The 22859-nt window shown below is 40.0% G+C and overlaps 2 protein-coding genes across 2 annotated transcripts; one reads left to right on the plus strand and one right to left on the minus strand.

The window, feature by feature from the left end:
* Positions 1 to 268: 268 nt before the first annotated feature.
* gnsb (glucosamine (N-acetyl)-6-sulfatase (Sanfilippo disease IIID), b) lies at positions 269 to 9539 on the minus strand. The gene is made up of 13 exons (XM_070924504.1): positions 9182 to 9539; positions 8162 to 8221; positions 6159 to 6362; positions 4759 to 4824; positions 4577 to 4675; positions 3102 to 3269; positions 2924 to 3006; positions 2639 to 2757; positions 2445 to 2548; positions 2221 to 2322; positions 2029 to 2139; positions 1165 to 1275; positions 269 to 1077 (listed from the first exon to the last, which is right to left on the minus strand). Exons 1-13 carry the CDS (start codon positions 9368 to 9370, stop codon positions 928 to 930), a joined length of 1566 nt encoding a protein of 521 aa, XP_070780605.1. The 5' UTR covers positions 9371 to 9539; the 3' UTR covers positions 269 to 927.
* A 2658-nt stretch (positions 9540 to 12197) lies between these two features.
* polm (polymerase (DNA directed), mu) lies at positions 12198 to 16672 on the plus strand. The gene is made up of 11 exons (XM_070924675.1): positions 12198 to 12417; positions 13036 to 13201; positions 13318 to 13416; positions 13539 to 13709; positions 13804 to 13875; positions 14876 to 14996; positions 15075 to 15207; positions 15836 to 15938; positions 16024 to 16350; positions 16420 to 16503; positions 16586 to 16672. Exons 1-11 carry the CDS (start codon positions 12212 to 12214, stop codon positions 16670 to 16672), a joined length of 1569 nt encoding a protein of 522 aa, XP_070780776.1. The 5' UTR covers positions 12198 to 12211.
* The last annotated feature ends 6187 nt before the right edge of the window (positions 16673 to 22859 follow it).

Below are 22859 nucleotides of genomic sequence, written 5' to 3' on the forward strand. Positions count from 1 at the left end.
ATGACAGCTACAGAGTACCAGCAAACACGTGGTTCGTTTAAGAACAAAACAATCACATCTCCACATCGGACTAACACCCCCAACATTTTATGTTTCTCTGACTGGTAAAATGTTCAGATGGCACTTTGAACCCTGAACATAATGAACAGAAGAACGTTTATAGTGCAGTTTATATGCAGAAACACGTTACAGGATAGTAAATCAAATCTGCACAACAAGAAGTGAAGAAATCTTAAAAGAAAACATAATAAACTTGAAATTACGAGACATATGAGCACAGCTCAGGAAAAAAAAAAGATATTTTTCACAGTGACTTAGTGGGAAGAGCACAGGTGTCATTGATGACATTAAAGGAAAAGTTCGACATTTTGGGAAATATGCTTATTCGCACGTGTAAAAGTATGAAAGTGGGAAAACGACACAATGCCAAGATGTCACGTCTTCATTACTGAGCTTTAGTGCTGGCAGACATGTTGTCACTGCTGCATGAAGCCAGGCTAGCTGTTTCACCCTGTTTTCAGTCTTTGTGCTAAGCTAACTGTCTCCTGGCTGTGCCTTCATTTGTAATGTACGGACATAAGAGTGACATCAATCTGAAAACTAATAATTGGCAGGAAAGGGAATAATTGCATTTCCCAAAACGTCAAACTTTTCCTTTAACTATGGCTCTGTTCCATTCAGGTGTTCCAGTAAACCATGACAGAGTGGCAGTGAGCCAGCAGGACCCTCAAACTGCAGCAGCTAAATAGAATTCAGCCATCATTCATTTTATTATTTACACCTGTGCGTTTCCCTTCTGAGACATGTCAAAATTTCACAGTAGGAAGCAAAAGGCCTCTCCGACTGTCAGACAAACCAACCCCACCTTCCACCGTCAGTATGAAGTCGTCCACGTTTGGCAGCCTCCTGGAGCTCGTTGCGTCTTCTTTACTTGATGTTACGGCAGCTGTCGCCCTCGCAGGACTGGAGCTTTATGAGCCGCTGGTTCATCGCCTGCAGGAGGGCTGGATCCACCTTCTTCACGATGTTCTCCAGCTGGTGGGGGTCTGACGTCAGGTTGTACACTTCTACAAACGACTGGGGGCACGAAGAAGAACAAGACGCTGAGCTTCACATCTGTTTTCACACAAACGACTCAGATAAACAAACACAGTCCCGCCGTACCTCGCTGTCGGCAAACTCGCAGTATTGCAGGTCGTGTTCACCGTCGAGGGTCCTGACGCAGGCGTAGGTGTTGTTGTAGGCGTCTTCGCACACGCAGTCTGGGAAACATTGCTGAAGGAAATCAAGTGTTGAGTGAGTGCTGCAACTAAGAATTAATGTCATTGTTTTCTCAGATTAAAGCCACCCTGGGGAGTTTTGGAGTTTGTCAGGTTGCCATTTTGTTGGTATGTTTGTTCACTACCATCATGTGCACAAGATGACATCATACACCTCCCTGCCTACTGCAGGAATGCAAGTTATAAAAGACTGAGGAATGTTTCTCCTTCCTCGTAAAACAGTTTGCAAAGTTTAGTTAGTGGACCATCTGACATTTGAGCAATGCCACTGAAAGCTCTGGAAAAGGCTAGTACTGTAAGTGGACCTTTAGTTAGTGCTGCGCTTAAAAAGGGGACAATCCAGGTTGATTTTCCTCATGAATCTGACGATGTTTTTATGGGTTTTGCGCTGCTGCATGTTGCAGAGACAGTGACAGGAACAGGATGAACGAGTGTATTAAAAGTCTGGTTCGATCAGCTGTTATGGAGGAAAGAACCAGGAGGAGTTTAAAAAGTGTTGAGTGACTGTTTTCTGAGACACTGGATGTATTTACATCATTCTTAAGGTGTAATTTCATGTGTATTTGTCTTGTTTTTAGATGCATCACTTGTGATTGGCCTTTTATTGATAGGTCAGTTGTATTTATACAGTTTTGTTTTCTAACTTGCTCACTAGGTGGGCTCCTGACCAGGAGTCATGACTGTTCTGGAGCTTTCAATCATATGGCACGAGCTTCCTCAGCAGATGATTGTTGTGGTAGATACTCACAGACAGTCCAGGGCCGAGTTTGGGACAAGCAGGATCTGTTGTTGGATGTCCCTCTCCGGTGTATTCAACAAGGAAAAAGGGACGAGCAGTTCCATTACGCAGTGACGGAGCCTAGTCAGAGAATCTGAATGTTAGTCATTTAAGACTGAAGGAAATTTAACATTTAGGAAAACATTTAAGGAAACTGCTGACCATCTGAGAGAGGAAAGACTGGCCGTCCACATTCACAGAAGACAGGTTGACACCAGATATGTCCAGTATGGTGGGAGCCAGGTCAATATTCAACACCGGAGCCTGAAGGAGTCGAGAAACAAAGAGAGGATTAAACAGCAAAGTGAAACTGAATTACACATGCAAGGAAAAACGTGTGTGTGTGTGTGTGTGTGTGTGTGTGTGTGTGTGTGTGTGTGTGTGACCTGCAGCGTCTGGTTTGGTTTGATGCCTGGACCCCGGACCATGAGCGGGACCCTGATGTCAAATTCATACAGCTGCCTCTTATCAATGGGCAGAGAGAACTGACCTGGAAGAGAGACGACAGGTGATCACTGTGAGGCAGCACACAGACAGGAAGAGGACCGGGGGGGGGGGGGGGGGGGGGGGACGCTCAGACCTGTGTGGTAGCCGTTGTCTGAGGTGTACAAGATGTAGGTGTTGTTCAGTTCCTTTATACTGTCGAGTTTCTTCACCAGCTTCTCCACCATGTCGTCCACAGATAACAGGGTCTGCCACCTGCAGCAGCATTTACACTTTTATTTTGGTCACAAAACATCGGAGCGGATTCTTCCACCTCCAAAATAAGACCATATATAAATGTCCCCTCCAACATCACTTCTAGTTCATCTCATTTCAAACCACATTTAATGAGACATTTCAGTCTGAAGCAAAGTGGTGGCACCTCTTCCTGTACGCGTTATCCAGGAAGGTGAGCGAGCTGTTAGGCATGGGGTTGACAGGTTGACGCAGCAGCCAGTGTTTGTCCTGCAACACGCAGACAAACAGAGATTCACTGGAAAAGACTATGAAATAATAACAGTTATCAAACGGAATAATGTTTGACGTTAACTTGGACAAACCTTCCCTGGTTTGTCAAAGCTCCCGTCTCGAGGAGCTTTCACGTCGCCGAACTCCTTCTGGTACTGCGGTGCTGCCGTCCAGGGGGAGTGAGGAGCAGGGGGGGACAGCATCAGGAAGAACGGATGCTGGGGGCTCCGGTCCTCCAGGAAGCGAAGGGACCGGTTCGTCTGGATCGAGGAACAAACCACCACTGAACACACGACTGCTGCTAAATTTTACATTTGATTAAAAACAAAAAAAACACACACACACACACAGAAGGGGGGGGGGCAAAGACCCAATCTCAGAGAAAGCAGCAGCGTCTTTGTTTGTTAGACGCAGGATCAGACATCAGGAAACAAACAAAAAGTGGAATAAAAACTAAAATACACTCCGTGAGCCGCACGAACAGGGAGGGTTGTGCATGTGTTGCATCTGTGAGTCATTATCACCCCAGGAGACGTAACGGCTGCTAAACACATGCTTTAAGATGTGACTAATGCTCCAAGTCTCACACTGTGTTAAATCAGTCTTTTTCCTCATTTAGTTTGGTTGGTAATCAACTGCCTTATGACATTCTGAAACTTCTTGTCCGACTAACTGGAGAGCGGGTTTTGTTTTGATTTCTTTTGGCCGATTCAGTCTTTTTAAATGTCATTCAAATTTTTGTTTATTTCCGTTTCAGTTCCAGATCTGTTGTAATACTGAACAGCCCATAAGCTTGCGACCACCATTTTGTTGCAAAGATATAAACGTGATAGAGCCCTCCACAGTGTATATACAGTGAAGCTGCCTCTAAATCTGAAGACGACACCTTTTTAAACCCTGTTTTTACCTAAAATCTGCTCCACAGTCATTTTTAGCCCTGCTAGCGACCTGGATCTAGGGACAATGTGGGTCCACCACTTTGGTCCAGACTAAAATATCTCAACAACTAGCAGATGGATTGGCACAGAATTTGGCACAGCCTCAGCTGTACTTTGCGTTTAATGCTAATTAGCATATGTTAGCACGCTAACGCTACGATGGTGAGCACGGCACACATTATGCTGATGTTGCACCACTGTGACAAGAGAAAGTTCAGCACTCATAAACTAAATGTATCAGCTGACAGATGAGGACGACATGCAGCAGCAGCATGAAACAGATGACTTCACACATTTCAAAAACACAAAGAAGCCAAACGGCTTCACTCAAACACTCTACAATCTAAATGTAAATACTCTGACAGAAATTAAATTAGCCATATGAGTTCATTTCATGCATTTCCAGAACATCATCGAGCTGTTGATGATTAACCTTCCACACTGCTGACTGGCCGACAAAGAAGACTTACTAGACATTTTATATTTCTATGACAGCAGCTGATTCAGACAGTTTGCAGGTAAACGGTCCTGTATCTTCCCATAAATCCTAACATAAACTTCCCTATAGATGTCCGGATACATGAAATACTGCTGATCACAGGCAACGAGTGTGTGTGATCACAACTCACTATGAGGTCTGTGAGGTAGTCCTTGTCATAACTGTCCCCGTGCTTTTCTTCTTTGCCGTTGACTGAAAGTGTGTAGTTGTAGTACTGCGAGTTCCCCACCTGTAACCATACAGCAAAGGCTGTGACAACACAAGTACTTGTTAATGTATGTATTTGTGTGTGTTGACGTGTGCGTGACTCACCAACGCATGCCACTGGTCCCAGCCAGGTGGAACATAACCAACTTCTCCTCCGTCTTTCTTACCGTACTGATGGCAGAAAGAAAAAAAACCCACACAGATGAGAAACATGATGAAGAGTCTACAGTCACACTAGCAGCTCTGTGAGGTGCCTCCAGCTAAATGCTAACAAATGCGTGCTAACAAAATGTCACGGCAACCCATCCAGTAGTTGTTCAGTTATTTCAGCTCGCATGGCTACAAAAACATTTGGACGGTTGATAAAAATGACTCATATTCTCAAATATGAAGCTTGCAAGTGTGTTACAGGAAGTGGGGGGCCGAAACACCCCCGCCCCCAAGTGACTGAGACGAGCTATATTTGTATTATTGCAATCATTTTGTCCTCTACTGGTTCCAGTCACCCCCAACATCTGTGTATTTAATCATCCTTTAATTATTAATCTTTTCTGATGGTTACCTTTAATATATCGTATTGTGTGCCATGTGTTTTTGTTGATCTGCTGTGGCAGGTGTTTAGTTTTCAGTGTGGCACTCTCATGAACAACAACAGCAGCTGTTATTACAATGTTGTGTGGTGCTGCACTATTCTCATGATATATTTTGAAATGTGTCTGTCTGGTCATTTGTTTTTTTGTTCAAGCAAAGTTTTGTTTGTTTGTTTGGGGTCTTTTTGTTCCGGTGGCTGTGGTGTTACACTTTCAAAATGTATTCATTTATTTATTATATCTGCAACTGTTATATTATAGAGACCGTTTCTGCATAGATCTACTTCCCACAACTGTCCACAATTGTTCTGTTGATCGTCCAGAGTACCGAGGACGCTGTGTCCGGAAGGAGATGCTGGTGGAAATCGGACTGAAATAGATCAACAACTATTGGATGGATTGCGATGACATTCATGACTCCCTTCAGGAGGAATTGCAATAATTTTGGTGATCACCTGACTTTTCATCTAGCGCCACCATGAAGTCGGCATTTCTGGTTTGGTTGAGTGACCTTAATTTAAATTTGTCCGATACTTTGATAACACCCTAAAATAAGATGGTGAACATGGTGCTAAACATCAGCTTGTTAGCATGCTGACGTTAGCATTTAGCTCAAAGCACTGTTGTGTCCAAGTACAGCCTCACGGAGCTGCTAGCATGGGTGTAGTCTCGCACTAGCACTGTTGTAAATTGGGTTAAAATAAAACTTTAAAGGGGAACGTTGATTCATGCAGTTGACACACTAAATGTTTATTTCTAATATTTACAACTTCTTATATGTTTGGGTTAGGTTAAAATATTTAATCAGCAGTCGTTATAATGTGCTGAATGTACTGAAACAGGAAGTGCAGCAAGTGATAGTGACCACGTATCAAACCCAGAACTTAAACTGCAAAGAAAACTGCGTGTTCAAACCTGGTTCAGATATTTCCCAGCAAAGAAGGTCTGGTACTTCTGTTTGCTGAGGTAGATGGGGAAGGCCTCGGACTCTGGGCCTTTCTGCCACAGAGGGCTGGAGCAGTTCCCAGACAGGGAGTTGTTCCTCACCTCGTGGTTGTGGGGGTACTGACCCGTCAAAATGCTGCTCCTGCTGGGGCAGCACAGCGGCGAGACTGTAAACTTCACAGGAGAAGGAAGCGAGAGCAGAGAGCAGCGATAGAGGAAGATGAGAATAGGGGAACAATAGAGGGGAAAAATATGATGAAAGAGAAGCACGACAGTGAAGAGGAGGATGTGTAACTCCTTCAGTTTCAACATCTTAAACACATGTGAAATCATAGGTGAGTGCAGAGGTGAAGAAAGACTCAGGTCCTTCAGTACCACTACAGCAATGTACAAATACTCCATTACAACTTATATAAGTATCATCAGCGAAATGCACTCGTTCTCCTACGACAGATTATTTATTTTAGATTGCAGCATTTTACTGTTGTAGCTGCTCCTGGTGGAGCTGAACTGCTTTATACACAGTTAGCTAGTTTTAACTGCTTTATATACAGTTAGCTAGTTTAACTACTTTATATACAGTTAGCTAGTTTAACAGCTTTACATACAGTTAGATAGTTTAACTACTTTATACACAGTTAGCTAGTTTAACTACTTTATACACAGTTAGCTAGTTTTAACTGCTTTATACAGTTAGCTAGTTTGAACTGCTTTATATACAGTTAGCTAGTTTTAACTGCTTTATACACAGTTAGCTAGTTTAAACTGCTTTATATACAGTTAGCTAGTTTAACTACTTTATATACCTTTAGCTAGTCTGAACTGCTTTATATACCTTTAGCTAGTCTGAACTGCTTTATATACAGTTAGCTAGTTCTAACTGCTTTATACACAGTTAGCAAGTTTAACTACTTTATATACAGTTAGCTAGTTTGAACTGCTTTATATACCTTTAGCTAGTCTGAACTGCTTTATATACAGTTAGCTAGTTCTAACTGCTTTATACACAGTTAGCAAGTTTAACTACTTTATATACAGTTAGCTAGTTTTAACTGCTTTATATACAGTTAGCTAGTTTAACTACTTCATATACAGTTAGCTAGTTCTAACTGCTTTATATACAGTTAGCTAGTTTAACTACTTTATATACAGTTAGCTAGTTTGAACTGCTTTATATACCTTTAGCTAGTCTGAACTGCTTTATATACAGTTAGCTAGTTCTAACTGCTTTATACACAGTTAGCAAGTTTAACTACTTTATATACAGTTAGCTAGTTTTAACTGCTTTATATACAGTTAGCTAGTTTAACTACTTCATATACAGTTAGCTAGTTCTAACTGCTTTATATACAGTTAGCTAGTTTAACTACTTTATATACAGTTAGCTAGTTTGAACTACTTTATATACAGTTAGCTAGTTTAACTACTTTATATACAGTTAGCTAGTTTTAACCGCTTTATATACAGTTAGCTAGTTTAACTGCTTTATATACAGTTAGCAAGTTTTAACTGCTTTATATACAGTTAGGTAGTTTAACTACTTTATATACAGTTAGCTAGTTTTAACTGGTTTATATACAGTTAGCTAGTTTTAACCGCTTTATATACAGTTAGCTAGTTTTAACCGCTTTATATACAGTTAGCTAGTTTTAACTGGTTTATATACAAAACATTATTTAAATGAAACCTTGTGAGAAGTTTAGAGGTGAAATTACTGTGCTGACAACTCGTGAAACATCACAAGGGGCCTGACAAGCCAAGAAGCTTGGCAACCGCTGGTTTAATGTTGAACAGTGTATCGTATTGTAGAAATCTTATGTCTTTAATGTAAAATCTGTCAAACAAATGTAGTGGAGTAAAAAGTCCAATATTTCCCTCTGAAATGTAGTGGATTAGAAGAAAAAAAGTGGCATAAAATGGAAATACTCAAGTACCTATATATTGTACTTGAGTAAGAGGATTCATTTACTCACAGCATTCACAAACGTTGCTCCTGCGGCTCCTATTAAGGCTTTAGTTTTCTTCATCGGGGTCTGCAGAACAGAAACAAGGACATGCAGAGTGACACATCTCCCGACATGAAATGAGCCCAGACAGAAACGTTGTGAATTAATTGCTCCATAAATAGTAAACTGTGTAGGTCTTTGAGCACTAACAGAGTCATTGTGAGCTTGTTAGCAGCCCTGTGAACCTCCTCTAGAGACCTGCTGCCTTCTCACACTGTAATCTGCTTCTGATTCATAGCACCAATCGATTAATGGACAAAATAATTGGCAGATTGATCACTAATGAAAATAATCATTAGCTGCAGCGTGTTTTTGGTTTATAATATTGTGTAAAATCCCGTCACAGTTTCCCAGACGTTGGTGTATTTTGGACTGTTGGTCCAGACTGAAATAACTGGATGGATTGTCCTGAAATGTTGGACAAACATTCCTGATCCTCAGAGGATGAATCTTCCCGACTTCGGTGATCTTCTGATTTTCCCTCCAGCGTCCAATATTTTGGTTTATGATCCCGTCAGCCTCAGCTGTACTTTGTGTTTGTTGCTAATTAGCAAATGTTAGCATGCTAACACGCTAAGCTATGATTGTGAACGTTGTGAACATTATAGCTGCTTAGCTTGCAGCATGTTAGCATGTTAGCATTAAGTACAGCCTCGCAGAGCAGCTAGCATGGCTGCAGAGAGGCTGTCTTCTCTCTTGTATTGAGCTCTCCTCCTGTTCGGTTCCCTTTGCTCTGCACCTACAGTATATCCACTCTGTGGATCAATGAAGCGTGATGCTACTTTGAAATCGATTAATGGACGTATTGTTTCTTCCTTCACTCACAGCTGACGGCACATCAACATGATGAGCTGGATATGTGCGATAATAAGGTGATGAAAACACCGTGAAGTCTGATAAGGTGACAATAAACACACCTTACAGGTGAGTGTTTATAAAGGTCTCTTCGGGATCAATACAGGTGATCACTATAAAGGGTCAACTCACCATCCCCCCCAGCTCAACGTCCTGGTCGTCGGCGAGGATGAGGATGATGTTGCTCGGTTTGGCACTCGGTTCCGCACACCTGACGCAGCAGGTGAGCAGCACCGGGAGCAGCGTGAGGAGTGTGAGGGCTGCTGGCTGTCCTCTCTGCCGGGTTCCTGTCGCTCCAGCTCCGCTCCTCAGACCTGCCATCAGGGCCTCCACAGCACCGGGCCAGCTGCAACACACGCACACACACACGCACACACACACTCACACTCACTCCCGCACACTCACGCACCGTTGAAGCGAGGCTCGGTTTGGTTTCCTGCTCGGAGGGAGTAGGAATGAGTCTGAATGAGTGTGCGCAGGCTGCAGCGACACACCGAGAGCTGCAGAGTTTGAGGAAGTGGAGACGAGAGCTGGAGGTCATATGATCAGACTGAGTGGGAGGAGTGAGGACCGAGAACATGTTGTACCACATGGACTTATACAACTTTTATACAGCTTCAACTCTTTACCAACTTAAATAACTTAAAGTAAAACGTTGGGGAAGGATGCTGAGTCACCATGGATACAATAATCCCATTTAATAAACATACATGGATGTTTAATTTGATTATATTATATCCTATTATATTAAATCGAATAGAGATTACATTAATAAAATAGTTATTTCATAATTTATTATGTTATATTATTACTGTTTTATCTAGTTTTGCTTATTTCAGTTCATCTTAAAATAAACTTGTGATTACATCTGATGACTTCTTGGTAAAATGTTTGGCATGAAAAAAAAAAAGATATAAAGGTCTCTCTCTGTTGGATTGAATATAAAATAAATCAAATAAAAAGTGAATTCCACCGGGGATCAATGACGTTATCACAGACCGATACTGGATCTTTTAGACCGATATGAATATTGACGTTTGAGCGCTTTAAAAATCATATAATGAGATATTGGTCAACGTTCAGACTTTTCTTTTTTACAGAAACACACAACAGAAAGAGACATTTTTCAGGATCCATAACGATCAATATGTACTGAGTAGGAGATTTTACAGTTGAAATATCAAACGATGAGACTGTTTCTAAATTACGTCAAACATGTACACACAAATCATATCTTTGCTTTTTCTCTGCAGACATTTTCTTGTTACGTATCAGTTGATATCGATGTGTTGGTCTGGCCAATTTATCCGTCTGACTCTAATAGATTTATAGTCTGTGGGTGTAGTTTTGTTTTCAAGAAAAATAAAACCTAAATGTGCACAGAAGAAGGATCTGAAACCAAACACCAACATTTCTGTGTAATTTCCCATCAAGCAGCTTCAGAGTTACTGTGGATCAAACTGTTAATTTCAGTGTTTGACATTATTATATTATATTATATTATTATATTTAAAGAGTTTCAACCGCAGAATACGCTGTGATGTGTGCAACTTCTTTACGATCAAAATAGAAAGACGTTTTAGGAAATGCAATTGCAACTCTCAACAAGAAAGTGAATAACTGTATTTCCCAAAATGTCAAACTATTCTTTCAATCTTAAATAACTCCTTAAAGGGGAAATATAGAGCAATTAGCATGTAATTATCAGCAGAATTAAACATAATGAAAACAAAAGATGATCTAAAAAAAACATTGGGAAGCAATCAATAAATACAAGAAATCAATATGATATGACATTCCTATACTGACATATTGTGCCGTGAGGATTATTCTGTTACTGAGGTAAGAGGTGAGAATGAAATGTTTCTTCTGCAGGTGTTTATAACGAGGTGTTGTACAGGCAGGTAGCAATCAGTCAGTACAGACGTGTCCGACCTGCTGCTTGACGAACCATGAAATGAGCGAACAGCTGGAGGTGTTCTGCTGAGCTGATAGTAGCCTGTGCATCAGACAGGGTGGGTTATTATTTGTAACTGCAGACAGCTTATCATCCTCATCATCTGTGCTGTGATGGGCTTACAGTTGTAGAACCAGCTGTACTTACAAATTCCTTCAGCTACATTCAATGGTGCAAAGTACATTTACTCAAGGATTGTACTTAAGTACACTTTTGAGGTGCTTGTACTTGAGTATTTCCACTTTATGCTACTTTATACTTCTTTTCCACCTCATTTCAGATGGAAATATTGTACTTTTACGGCATAAAATGCATTTTTTTTTAAATAAGCCAGTGGTTCCAAACCTTTTTGATGTTTGACCCATTACAATAAAGCAGTTTCTGGTTGGGGCCCCTTGTTATGTTGATGTTGTTGAAAGATCCACTAAAGAGTAATTTCCTGTCTAACCTTCTCAGATCGAGTCATTGAAATAATTATTTGAGGCCCAAAGAGTTAAAACTCTTCAATATTTCACAAAGAAATTTGACTTCCAACGAAAATATTATGACATATCACATTTTGAAAGTCACAGTCATACATGCAAATACAAATACGTAATCATAAACAAAACACAATTGTGAAATATTCAATCAAAATTATGAGCTAGGAAGTCAAAATATAGAAAAACCAAGCCAAAATGTATAAGAAGCTAATACTAAGTCAAAATTATGTGGGAGTAAGAGATAATATGTTTGATAATAATAATTTATGACTCACTATCTATGTCTTTATTTTGATTCATATTTTTGCTTTTAACATAGAATAACATTTTTATCTTTTGATTTTTTTTTTTTTGTAATGGCAGAAATGGGCTTCCATACCGGGCAGCCTGATCGTGCATTGTTTCCAATCGGAACTATTTTGGTAACGCACAGGTGGAGCCGGCGCAGCGGCAACACAGCTGCATCCGGTTGCACTCTTTCACAGTGTTGTTTCTTTCCCACTAAACTGCCTCAGAAAGTGAAGCCCGTCACGTTAGACAGCGTTACGTCACTACGTCGGAGCCTTTTATGAATTTTAATCACTTTTTTATGATAAATAGCTTTTTAAGAGTAAGCTAGCAACACAGAAGTGATGCATTGTGACAGAAGTGAACAGAGCTAATGTCAAAGTTAGCCAAATATTTTGTTTCTCTCAACGTATTATTTTAACTACAGAGTGAAACATGGTGCCGTTAAAGCGAAGGAAAGTTGTCTCCTCGAGTGCTGGGACTACTGGGACTACTGGGAGTGACTGCACTGGGGATAAAGTACCAACCAAGTTCCCTCAGGTCGTTTTGTTCCTGTTAGAAAGAAAGATGGGAGCCAGTCGGAGAGCCTTCCTCTCGCAGCTCGGTCGGAAGAAAGGCTTTCAAGTGGAGGACTCGTTCAGGTAAGATACACTTACAGATTTGAAGTACTTGTACCACTACTTCTCAGAGGGAAATACTGTACTTTTTTTTACTTCACTACATTTATCTGACAGCTTTAGATGTTTGCACACTAAACATATGAAGAGTTTATAAAATATGATGTCTTGTTATAAATGAAAGTATCCAACAGTGTATTTTAATCAATTAATCAATTAGTCGAATGGCAGAAAATTAATTGGCAACTATTTTTATAGTCTTTTAAGTCATTTTTTGTTGTTAATATTCTTGAGTTTTGGACTGTTAGTTGGATAAAACAAGCACAGTGAAGGTGTCACTTTGGGCTCTGGGTCTTTGTACTTTTACTTAAGTAACATTTTGAATGCAGGACAGAGTATTTGCACAGTGTGGTATTAGTACTTTTACTGAAGTAAAGGATCTGAATACTTCCTCCACCTCTGGTAATATCTCACCAACTATTGGATGGATGACATTTTGTACAGACGTCCAGACGATGAATCCTGTAAACTAAATGTAGTCGTATATGTATTGTCTTTGTGTATTTATGTCATATATTATTATGTATTATTATGTCGTGTCAGTGCAGTACTTTAGCTGTTGAATATCGTTTTTTTTGGCAGTGAACGCGTCACACACGTCATTTCGGAGAACAACTGTGGTGAGGAGGTCCGGACGTGGCTGGACTCACGGGGCCGAACTCCTGCTCACCTTCTGGACATCAGCTGGTACACAGAGAGCATGCGGGAGGGCCGTCCTGTTGAAGTACTGGACAGACACAAACTACAGGTGTGTTGTACTTTGCAGAGCCAAGGACATTTACTTTTATCTTTCCAGCGTCCTCTAGCAGTTCGATGAATACAGGTCTTAGTTTGCCGGCTGTTTGATGACTCTGTGTCTTTCAGGAGCAGCAGATTGATGAAGCAGAGGTTGTGGTGTTCTCCGTCCCCAGCTACGCCTGTCAGAGGAGGACCACTCTGGACAACCACAACGCCGTCCTCACGGTACGTCCCCCCAGCAAACACACACCTCTGCTATTTCACTTAAAACGCTGACGTTAGAAAAGAAAACAACATCCAGGTGGACCTGCGGAGCGGAGACATTGAAGGTGTGTTTTCTGTCGCAGGATGCTTTGTCGCTGCTGGCTGAAAGCGCTGAGCTCAGTGAGGACGAAGGACGAGGCGTCGCGTTTCGACGGGCCGCCGCCGTGTTGAAGGCTCTCCCCAAACCGGTGACGAGCATGAGGCAGCTCGGAGGGCTTCCCTGTCTGGGAGGTCATTCACTCAGAGTCGTCAAAGTCAGCAGAAAATGTTCTGTCCAGCTTTCTAACCCTCTTTTGGCTACTTTATGACACTCGAAGAAAATCTAATAATCCATTCTTATTCTCGCAGGACATTTTGGAGAACGGAGCATCAAGTGAAGTTGAATCCACAAAGCGGTCTGAGCGGTTTAAAGCGCTGAAGGTATGTCAGCGGTTTTGCCCTGAAACAGTGGTCTCCAACCACCAGACAGTTAAAGAGATAAGACAGAAAGAAGTGCTGCTCTTACATAAATGATGCTCACTTTTCTTAACATTTTGCTGTTTTTGGGTGAACTGTGGCACAGTTTCACGTCTCCACGGCTCTTAAACTCTTCAAATTAAACAATATGAGAAGAAAAAAAGTCCTCTGTTTGAATGTTTTTTCCACTTAAATCTTTACTGGGAAAAAAAAAAGGTCGGCAACATTAAACGAAGACATCAAACGATCCACAGTCTTTCCAACATGTCTGACGTCTGTGTGGCTGCTTCCTTTAATAAAGAAACACACTGACATCGCCTCCATTTTAAGGACCCACTGATTTATCAAGCAGTTAAAATAAAACGATGAATGGAAGTTTAGGTTAATTTAGCAAAACCAGCAAAACAGATCAGCTGTTTGTGCATCTTGTTTTCTCTTTAGCACCTCCTAGTGCTCATTCAGGGCGCTGCGTTGACTCACATTAAAGAGCACAGCTGGTGATTATATATATATATATGATTATATAATATATATACAATGAATGTATCTACTAACAAGTACTATGTGTCTATCCAAAGCCTGAAATATCTTATTGATAATAATGCTGAGGCCAGAATCTGTGTGTTCTTGGTGAAAATGAACTGAATATGTTCATGTTGAGATTCTTTCTGTGAGTCTTTGTTAAGATTGTGTGTGTTTTTTTTATTTTTTATTTTGGTGTTAATGAGGTAGAAAGTTAAAATAAAATTCTACAAAAAGTTCAATAGGAACCAAATGGGCTCGATGTTGAGCGCTTGACAGGAAGTCAGGAAGTATTGAGCTTTTGGTCTTTTAACGGGACGAGAACACTGAATGTTTATCCTTTAAAGAAACTGTTAAAATGATCACTGATCCCTGTTGCTTCAGGTCATTTTTAACGATGTTTGTTGTGTGCTGTATTACACGTTTTTTTTGTTTTTTTCAGGTTTTAACAGGTATTTTTGGAGTCGGAGCTAAAACAGCCGACCGGTGGATCAGAGAGGGGATACAGGACCTTCACCAGCTCCAGGATTCAGGGCAAACACTCAATCGAGCTCAACGAGCAGGTGTGTGTCTCTGCGCTCTGCATTCATTCTGTATTTGATCAAGTTTCTCCCTTAATCAATAGTTTGTGTGTCTTTCAGGTCTGGAGCACTATGATGACCTCAACCAGCCGGTCACGAAGGCCGAAGCCGACGCCATCGGTGAGATTGTGGAAAGAGCTGTCGGTTCTGCGTTACCAGGGTCACAAATGACTCTGATCGGAGGATTCAGGAGGTAAAAGAGCAAACATTCAGCGTATCTAAGGCGCTGACGCTCTCATGAAGGTTAAAAAGACACATTTTACAAGATTAACAACTGTGTTAGAAAAGATCAGGTTTTTTTAAGTCAAAGGCAAAAGCCTTAAAACCATAACTACGATTCCCAGGGTGCATTTCAGTACAAAAACGTGTGAAAGCTAAAGATACACAATCTGCAGCTTAAATTAATTCTGGGTCAATTTTAGATGAATTCAGTAACTTTAGCGCCGTGATTTGTTCACAAATTCAGCGATGAAGAGTTTTGAATCGACTCTGACTGTCTTCTTCTTCACAGCAAAGGTAGCCGAGGCTCATGGGTATTGTAGTATTTTGAGACGTCCACGACGAAACACAATTTCTCTGAAGTTGAAATAATGCTAACTGGGGGTCTGAACATAAACCTGCTGCATCGTTAGATTATCCAGGAGGGTCCCGTGTTTGTATGTTCAGTATCGTTGAGGTCATCGTTTTAAGGAACATTTAAAATGGGAATACAGGAAGTGGAAAAGCCCTCCTGGAACAAGCAGCTCCTCCCACTTCCCTCCCTCCAGTTTATTTGGTTGAAATTGTAGAAACTGATGGAAACATCACTCGTGACTCTCCAGAGGAAAGCTGACGGGCCATGACGTTGACTTCCTGATAACACACCCAGAGGAGGGCAGAGAGGTGGGACTGATGCCTAAAGTGGTCTCCAGGTTGGAATCACAGGTAGGTGGTGTTTATGTCAGGAATGTCAACATTGTTCTTTTTAATAATCTGGATTCATTTATAGCCACATTCTCTGTCTCTACAGGGTTTCCTGTTGTACCAGAAAATTACAAGAAACTCTTACCTGGAGTCTAAGGACGGTCCTGCTCGGCCCGCCTCCAACATGGACCGCTTTGAGAGGTGTTTCTCCATCTTTAAACTGGCCCAGGAGGAGAAACCAGGAACCACACAGCCAGGGACACTGACAGGAAAGGACACATGCAGTCACCGGGTGTCTGGTGAGGATGAAGGGCTGGAGGTGGAGCAGACAAAACCCGCGGGACTCAAACCGTGGAGAGCCGTGAGAGTGGACCTGGTGGTCTCTCCGATCAGCCAGTTCGCTTTTGCTCTGCTGGGCTGGACGGGATCCAAGGTGAGCTGTCGTCCCTGATCGGATATTCCACTGTGAATAATACGTCCGCTGACTCCGTGTCCTCCACAGTTGTTTGAGAGGGAGCTGCGACGTTGGGCGGGACACGAGAAGGCCATGTCTCTAAGCAGCCACGCTCTGTACGATAACAAACAGGTAGAAATATACACCTCGCCGTATCAACGCCTTTTTCTTGCTAAATTAGTTGGATGTCTTTTCATTTTTTATCCTCTTACAGAGTAAGTATCTGAGAGCGACGTCCGAGGAGGAGATATTTGCTCATCTTGGTCTGGAGTACATCCCTCCGTCTGAGAGAAACGCCTGACCAGAGCTGAAGAGCTCCTGCAGGAGGGAGGAGGAGGAGGGTTGTGACCTGGAGACAGGACGGTAGAAGACTAAGTGGACAGAAAACATGGCCGCGCGGCTCCAGGTAACGTTGAGACAATGAAATCCAGGAGTATTTAGTAACAAATCCACGAGTTTAAAGGTTTATCAGACGTCAAAACGCGATTTTACAACTCTGGAAAGTCATCAGCAACTATTTTATCTTTCGTCGTAGAAATACAGCGTAAAAAATTTATATTAAAAACATAACTAAGTCCTGTTACTAGTGTAGAAATGTCAAATCTCTCCTTTTGCATGTTGCCAGTAATGCATTTGTAGCATTTGTGTACATATATATATATATATATATATATATATATATATATATATATGTGTATATACAGAATGAAAACCTTTCCACTGGACGACCCTGCGGTCGAATACAACAGTCCTGCTGTAAATCCTCCCTTCATGAAGGTTATAAAGCTCCGTTTTTTACTTCTGCATTATACATATATATATATGAATAATAGAAACACCTGTTTGTGGTGCTGCTGAACTGTATTGCGTTACACTGACAGGTGTTTCCATTATTTATTATTTTCTTGTCCACCCATTTATATCCACTTTACACTTTAAAGCAATTTTCACTTCAGAATATTTATATTTGACATATTTTTAATAAATGTTAATGTTGTATTTATGATTGCTTGGCTTTTGCAGTACTTGTTTTTATTCTTACTTATTATTATTAGTAATAAGGCACATTCCTTGTATGTTAAAACCCACTTAATTGTTGTACTAATACTTCTAATAAACCTGTGTCCTGCCTCCAAAATGATCCGACAGTTGAATCAGCACACAAACCGAACATTATGACCTTCATGAAGGAGGATTTATTACAGGACTGTTGAATTGGACTGCATCAGCGTTTCCTGGGTGTACCTAATAAACTGACAGCTGAGTGGATTTATTAATTTATTAATTAGAAATTCAACACTGAGATATTAAGTGATCTGTGATCTGCCTGTATGAGGGTGTTTATTTGTAATCTGCTGAACTGTACGATCTGGTCTTGCACTGCTTATATATTTTACAATAAAAGATGAAGTCTTGAAGGATAAAGCTGGTGATATTCTATATTAGTATTATTCTCTTGAAAAGACCACAAATGTGAACCTCATGGTGGCGCTAGAGGGCAAGTCAGGGGATTCATCCTCAACAAAATCTCATTTCAGTCTGGACCAAAGTGGTGGACCACGTGACCAACATCATCATCATCATCAATCTTGAGGTACTTGTACTTAAGAAGTGTATTGCTATTTTATGCTACTTTGTACTTCTCCAAGGGGGAGATGTTCCTGTATTATTTCTATTCACAAACGGTGCAAAGAAATTAGCTCCTATTCTAAACAGAACCTGGTTTCTCCTGAACGGTTACAGTGTGATGAGATTAAATCTGCTGTTTCGCAGGAGATCATGTTAAAAGTCATTTTTCAAAGATGTTTCTGTGTTGTGTTGTCCTTGTGTAAAAGGACTGTTTCCCCACATACACACCTGTGTACTAGTGACCTGTATTCTTCAACGTTCCTGTCGCCTTATCTGTACGTTCACTCCAGAGAAAACCACACAGCAGATACTGGAAGAGGAACATGTAGTTGGTGATGGAAGCACATTTACTGAAGAACTGAACCAGCGGCTTCCATTTTATACTACTTTACACTTCCCACTCACTAAATATCAGAGTGAAATATTGTACTTTTTACTCCACTACAGTTATACAGTTATCTGACAGCTATTGTTACTCTTACAATTAAGATTTTACATTACAAAATGTCATGCATTGTTAGAGATTAAACCAATGCTTCCCAGCCTAGTTTTTGCCTTGTGACCTCTTAGCTGTATATGAGAAGTTTAAACTAGCTAACTGTATATAAAGCAGTTAAAACTAGCTAACTGTATATAAAGTAGTTAAACTAGCTAACTGTATATAAAGTAGATAAACTAGCGCTAACTATATAAAGTAGATAAACTAGCTAACTGTATATAAAGTAGATAAACTAGCTAATTGTATATATAGTAGATAAATTAGCTAACTGTATATAAAGTAGTTAAACTAGCTAACTGTATATAAGGTAGATAAACTAGCTAATTGTATATAAAGTAGTTAAACTAGCTAACTGTATATAAAGTAGTTAAACTAGCTAACTGTATATGAGAAGTTTAAACTAGCTAACTGTATATAAAGTAGTTAAACTAGCTAACTGTATATAAAGTAGTTAAACTAGCTAACTGTATATAAAGTAGATAAACTAGCTAATTGTATATATAGTAGATAAACTAGCTAACTGTATATATAGTAGATAAACTAGCTAACTGTATATAAAGTAGATAAACTAGCTAATTGTATATAAAGTAGATAAACTAGCTAATTGTATATAAAGTAGATAAACTAGCTAATTGTATATAAAGTAGATAAACTAGCTAATTGTATATATAGTAGATAAACTAGCTAACTGTATATAAAGTAGATAAACTAGCTAATTGTATATATAGTAGATAAACTAGCTATAAAGTAGATAAACTAGCTAACTGTATATAAAGTAGATAAACTAGCTAATTGTATATATAGTAGATAAACTAGCTAACTGTATATAAAGTAGTTAAACTAGCTAACTGTATATAAAGTACTTAAACTAGCTAACTGTATATAAAGTAGATAAACTAGCTAACTGTATATAAAGTACTTAAACTAGCTAACTGTATATAAAGTAGATAAACTAGCTAACTGTATATAAAGTAGTTAAACTAACTAACTGTATATAAAGTAGATAAACTAGCTAACTGTATATAAAGTAGTTAAACTAAGTAACTGTATATAAAGTAGTTAAACTAGCTAACTGTATATAAAGTAGATAAACTAGCTAACTGTATATAAAGTAGTTAAACTAGCTAACTGTATATAAAGTAGATAAACTAGCTAACTGTATATAAAGTAGATAAACTAGCTAACTGTATATAAAGTAGTTAAACTAGCTCCACCTCGAGCAGCTACAACAGTAAAATGCTGCTGTAACATTGATGCATCAGTATTAACAGTCTCTTTCTGAATCAGAATTCAGTTACAGGAGACATTTTACTGTAGAATGAGTACTTAAATACTTTTGATACTTCAAGTACATTTTGGTGTATTGGCACTTTTACTGATATGGCCTTGTGAAATGTTGGTGAATGAATCATGGTGTAGGCTGAAGAAGAGTTTAAATTTCTATGAATTCCTTCAAATAAACAAAAACTAGACTCCATTAGTTTTCCCAGGAGCTGTAAGTCCTTCATCCACAGTTAACTGAATTTACATTTACACAAACTACATCCCCTCTGTCCTCCCTTCTCACAGTAGTCCAGACTGGTAGTCTCCTCAGTGCAGGACGATGTCTCCTGCTCCCTCAGAAACTTTTGCTTCACACATTCGGTGTCAAAAACAGTGACGTGTCAATGGTGATTTAGGGACATAAAATAAAACTCCTTTTTTCTCCTCACTGCATTTCCTGCAGCTACAAACACACTATGTATTGTATTGTGTTTACGTGTCATGTAGCTCAGCCGTCTTAAATTTGAAAACTAGATATTTATTTAGCAGAAAGCGGCCGTACGTGTAGAAGTGTGTGTGCACATGTCAAAGGGAGTGGATGTGAGAGGAGACGGAGGTGTGAGCGCTGACACGGCCTTTGATGTTAAACTGGTATTTAGAGGTTAATGAGGCTGTTAGGAAGAGGTGAAGGAAACGCCTGAGAGTTCACACACACACACACACACACAGTCGTCTACTGTAAATGAGGATCTCTGTTATATAAAACCTGAAGGGCAAGATTGCATCAGGGGTATCCTTTAGATTCTTTTCCAGGATTTAATACAAGCCAGAGAACTGAGTGGTGGAAGAAGTATTCAGACCCTTTGATTAAGTAAAAGTTGCAAAACAATAATAGAAAAGCTAAAGTACTAAAGTATTACTAGCAAAATGTACTTAAAGTGTCAGTGTTTTACTGTTGTAGCTGCTAATAATAATGGGGATTGGACAAATTGACCTCCTTTCTGGCGAGCTACTGAATTCATTAACGTTACATCTTTACCTCTGGAAATGGCCAGGCTAGTTGTTTCCCCCTGTTTCCAGTCTTTATGCTAAGCTAAGCTAAATGGCTGCTGGCTGGAGCTTCATATTTAATATATCGATCTCGTCATCTAACTCTTGGCAAGGTAGCACATGAAGGCATTTCCCTAAATGTTGCTATATAACTATATTCCTTTAAATCTATAAGTTTCTCCTCAGTGAAATTAGACTTTTTTGTTCCCAAAGAACAGGATTTATTTGAGAACAACAGGAAACTACTTGAAAAACTCTCTTCAAAACACAGCGTCCAATAAACCATAAACATCACCGTTAACATCTATTCTCTTAACATCAATAAATGGTGAAAACAAATGTCTGTTGTTGAGTAACCAGGACTTGTTTTTAGAAAAGCTCAGTATGTGTTTGTTTATTATTATTATTTGAGTGAACTGACCCTTTAAATTGTTTATTTTTAGCACTTTACTTTTGCTTCAAGGGTTTCTGCGTGATCTGTGCTCTCAGGTGTCTTTGTTTACATCTGTGTTATCTTTTGAGCTAACACACAAGATATATGTGAACATACCAGGCCAGTAAACCAGATTGTAATCCCGACTGTGTGTGTGTGTGTGTGTGTGTAAATGCTCCTTATCCAGGATGAGGGGTGATTCGTCCTCCTCGGCCCCAGTCCCAGGCTGCTGCTGTCTGTGGGGTAACAGTCTCCTGCTGGGCCCGTCTTTGATTGGCTCCATTCAGACTCTTTCATCTCTAATGGGCCTGTTTGCTGCTCTGTTATGGACACAAACACACCTCGAACCCCCCCCCCCGCAGGCCCTGACAGGAGACCAGAGGGAGACACATGTCCCAACCTGGTGGTCAGATCTCTGCATGTAAGAGCTAATATCTCCTTTGGGTCCGTCTTTATCAGTTTTTGTAGATAAAATCACACACTGAGCCCAATAAATCTCTGTTTAACAAAGGCTTTAAAGGACAAGTCTGGTGATATCCTATATTTTTCTTTCTGTCAACAAATCACCAAAACCAACAACATGTCAGTATGTCTCAGTCCTGTCTGACTTCCTGTCTGTGGCTCTCAGCTCACAGCCCACCGGTTCCTGCTGAAGACGTACATCTTTAAAAACGCCTCACAAATAAATAGCTTCAGTGTTTTTGTAAAGAAATTCTCTGCTCGCTGCAGTTTTTTATGGAGCAAACGGGAGGAAATAATGTGTTTGTTGGGGACTATTTTCAGCGGCGGATTAATCCACATTTGGTGCTCTAGAGTGAGTTGAGTCAAACAGTTTGTTTTCTGTATTAGCGTCAAATAAAGTTATCTCAGTATTTATTTTACTTTATTCAAATTTACAGATCAATAAGCTGCACGAGAACATCATAAATCCTCTTTAAGTCATTTTTAATACTTTATTTAAACTTATTTTATTTCTATATTTATATTATACATTCCTTGACACCTAAAAGAGGGAAAGTAAGATTAGAAATAAAGTGAAAATATTAGGGAGAAATACATATTTAATACTTTCCCTTCTTTAATTTGAACTGTGTTTTTCCCCTAAAAAGTACTTGACGAGAAGTAAATGATAGAATATCACCTTTAAAAGAGGTGCAGTTTAGCACAAAGGAGCTGAAAAACAACCTAAAAAGTGAGTGTTTCTGGTGCTGAATGGATCCCTACATGCAGATCAAGGCGGTGATGACGCCCAATAATCATTGATCTCCATTGCCGGGAGTCTCCAGCAGTTGCCCGCCCCGTCTGTAACACAGTCAGTTAAGGCCTCTTCCCATTGATCCCTATCAACCTCATCAAAGGCTCCCGGGGCTTTGATGGGGCCAGCGGGACTGGTCCTGGTGGACGAGCAGGCGCTGCGACTCCCCTCATCAAATGGGGGACGGAGGGGAGAGAGAGAGGCATGTCTTCAGATTGTGAAATTTAAATTTCTCCCCAAAACAATCCAGCAGCTGGAGGCTAACATGTAAAGTCATGTCTCACTCATTTCAAATGCTTTTATATGTTGAATTCCTTCTAATAACTTCTGGAATTAAAACACAACTCAACTAAACAGCA

The sequence above is a fragment of the Enoplosus armatus genome, chromosome 18 (genome assembly GCF_043641665.1).
Source record: "Enoplosus armatus isolate fEnoArm2 chromosome 18, fEnoArm2.hap1, whole genome shotgun sequence".
NCBI classification, from domain to species: domain Eukaryota; kingdom Metazoa; phylum Chordata; class Actinopteri; order Centrarchiformes; family Enoplosidae; genus Enoplosus; species Enoplosus armatus.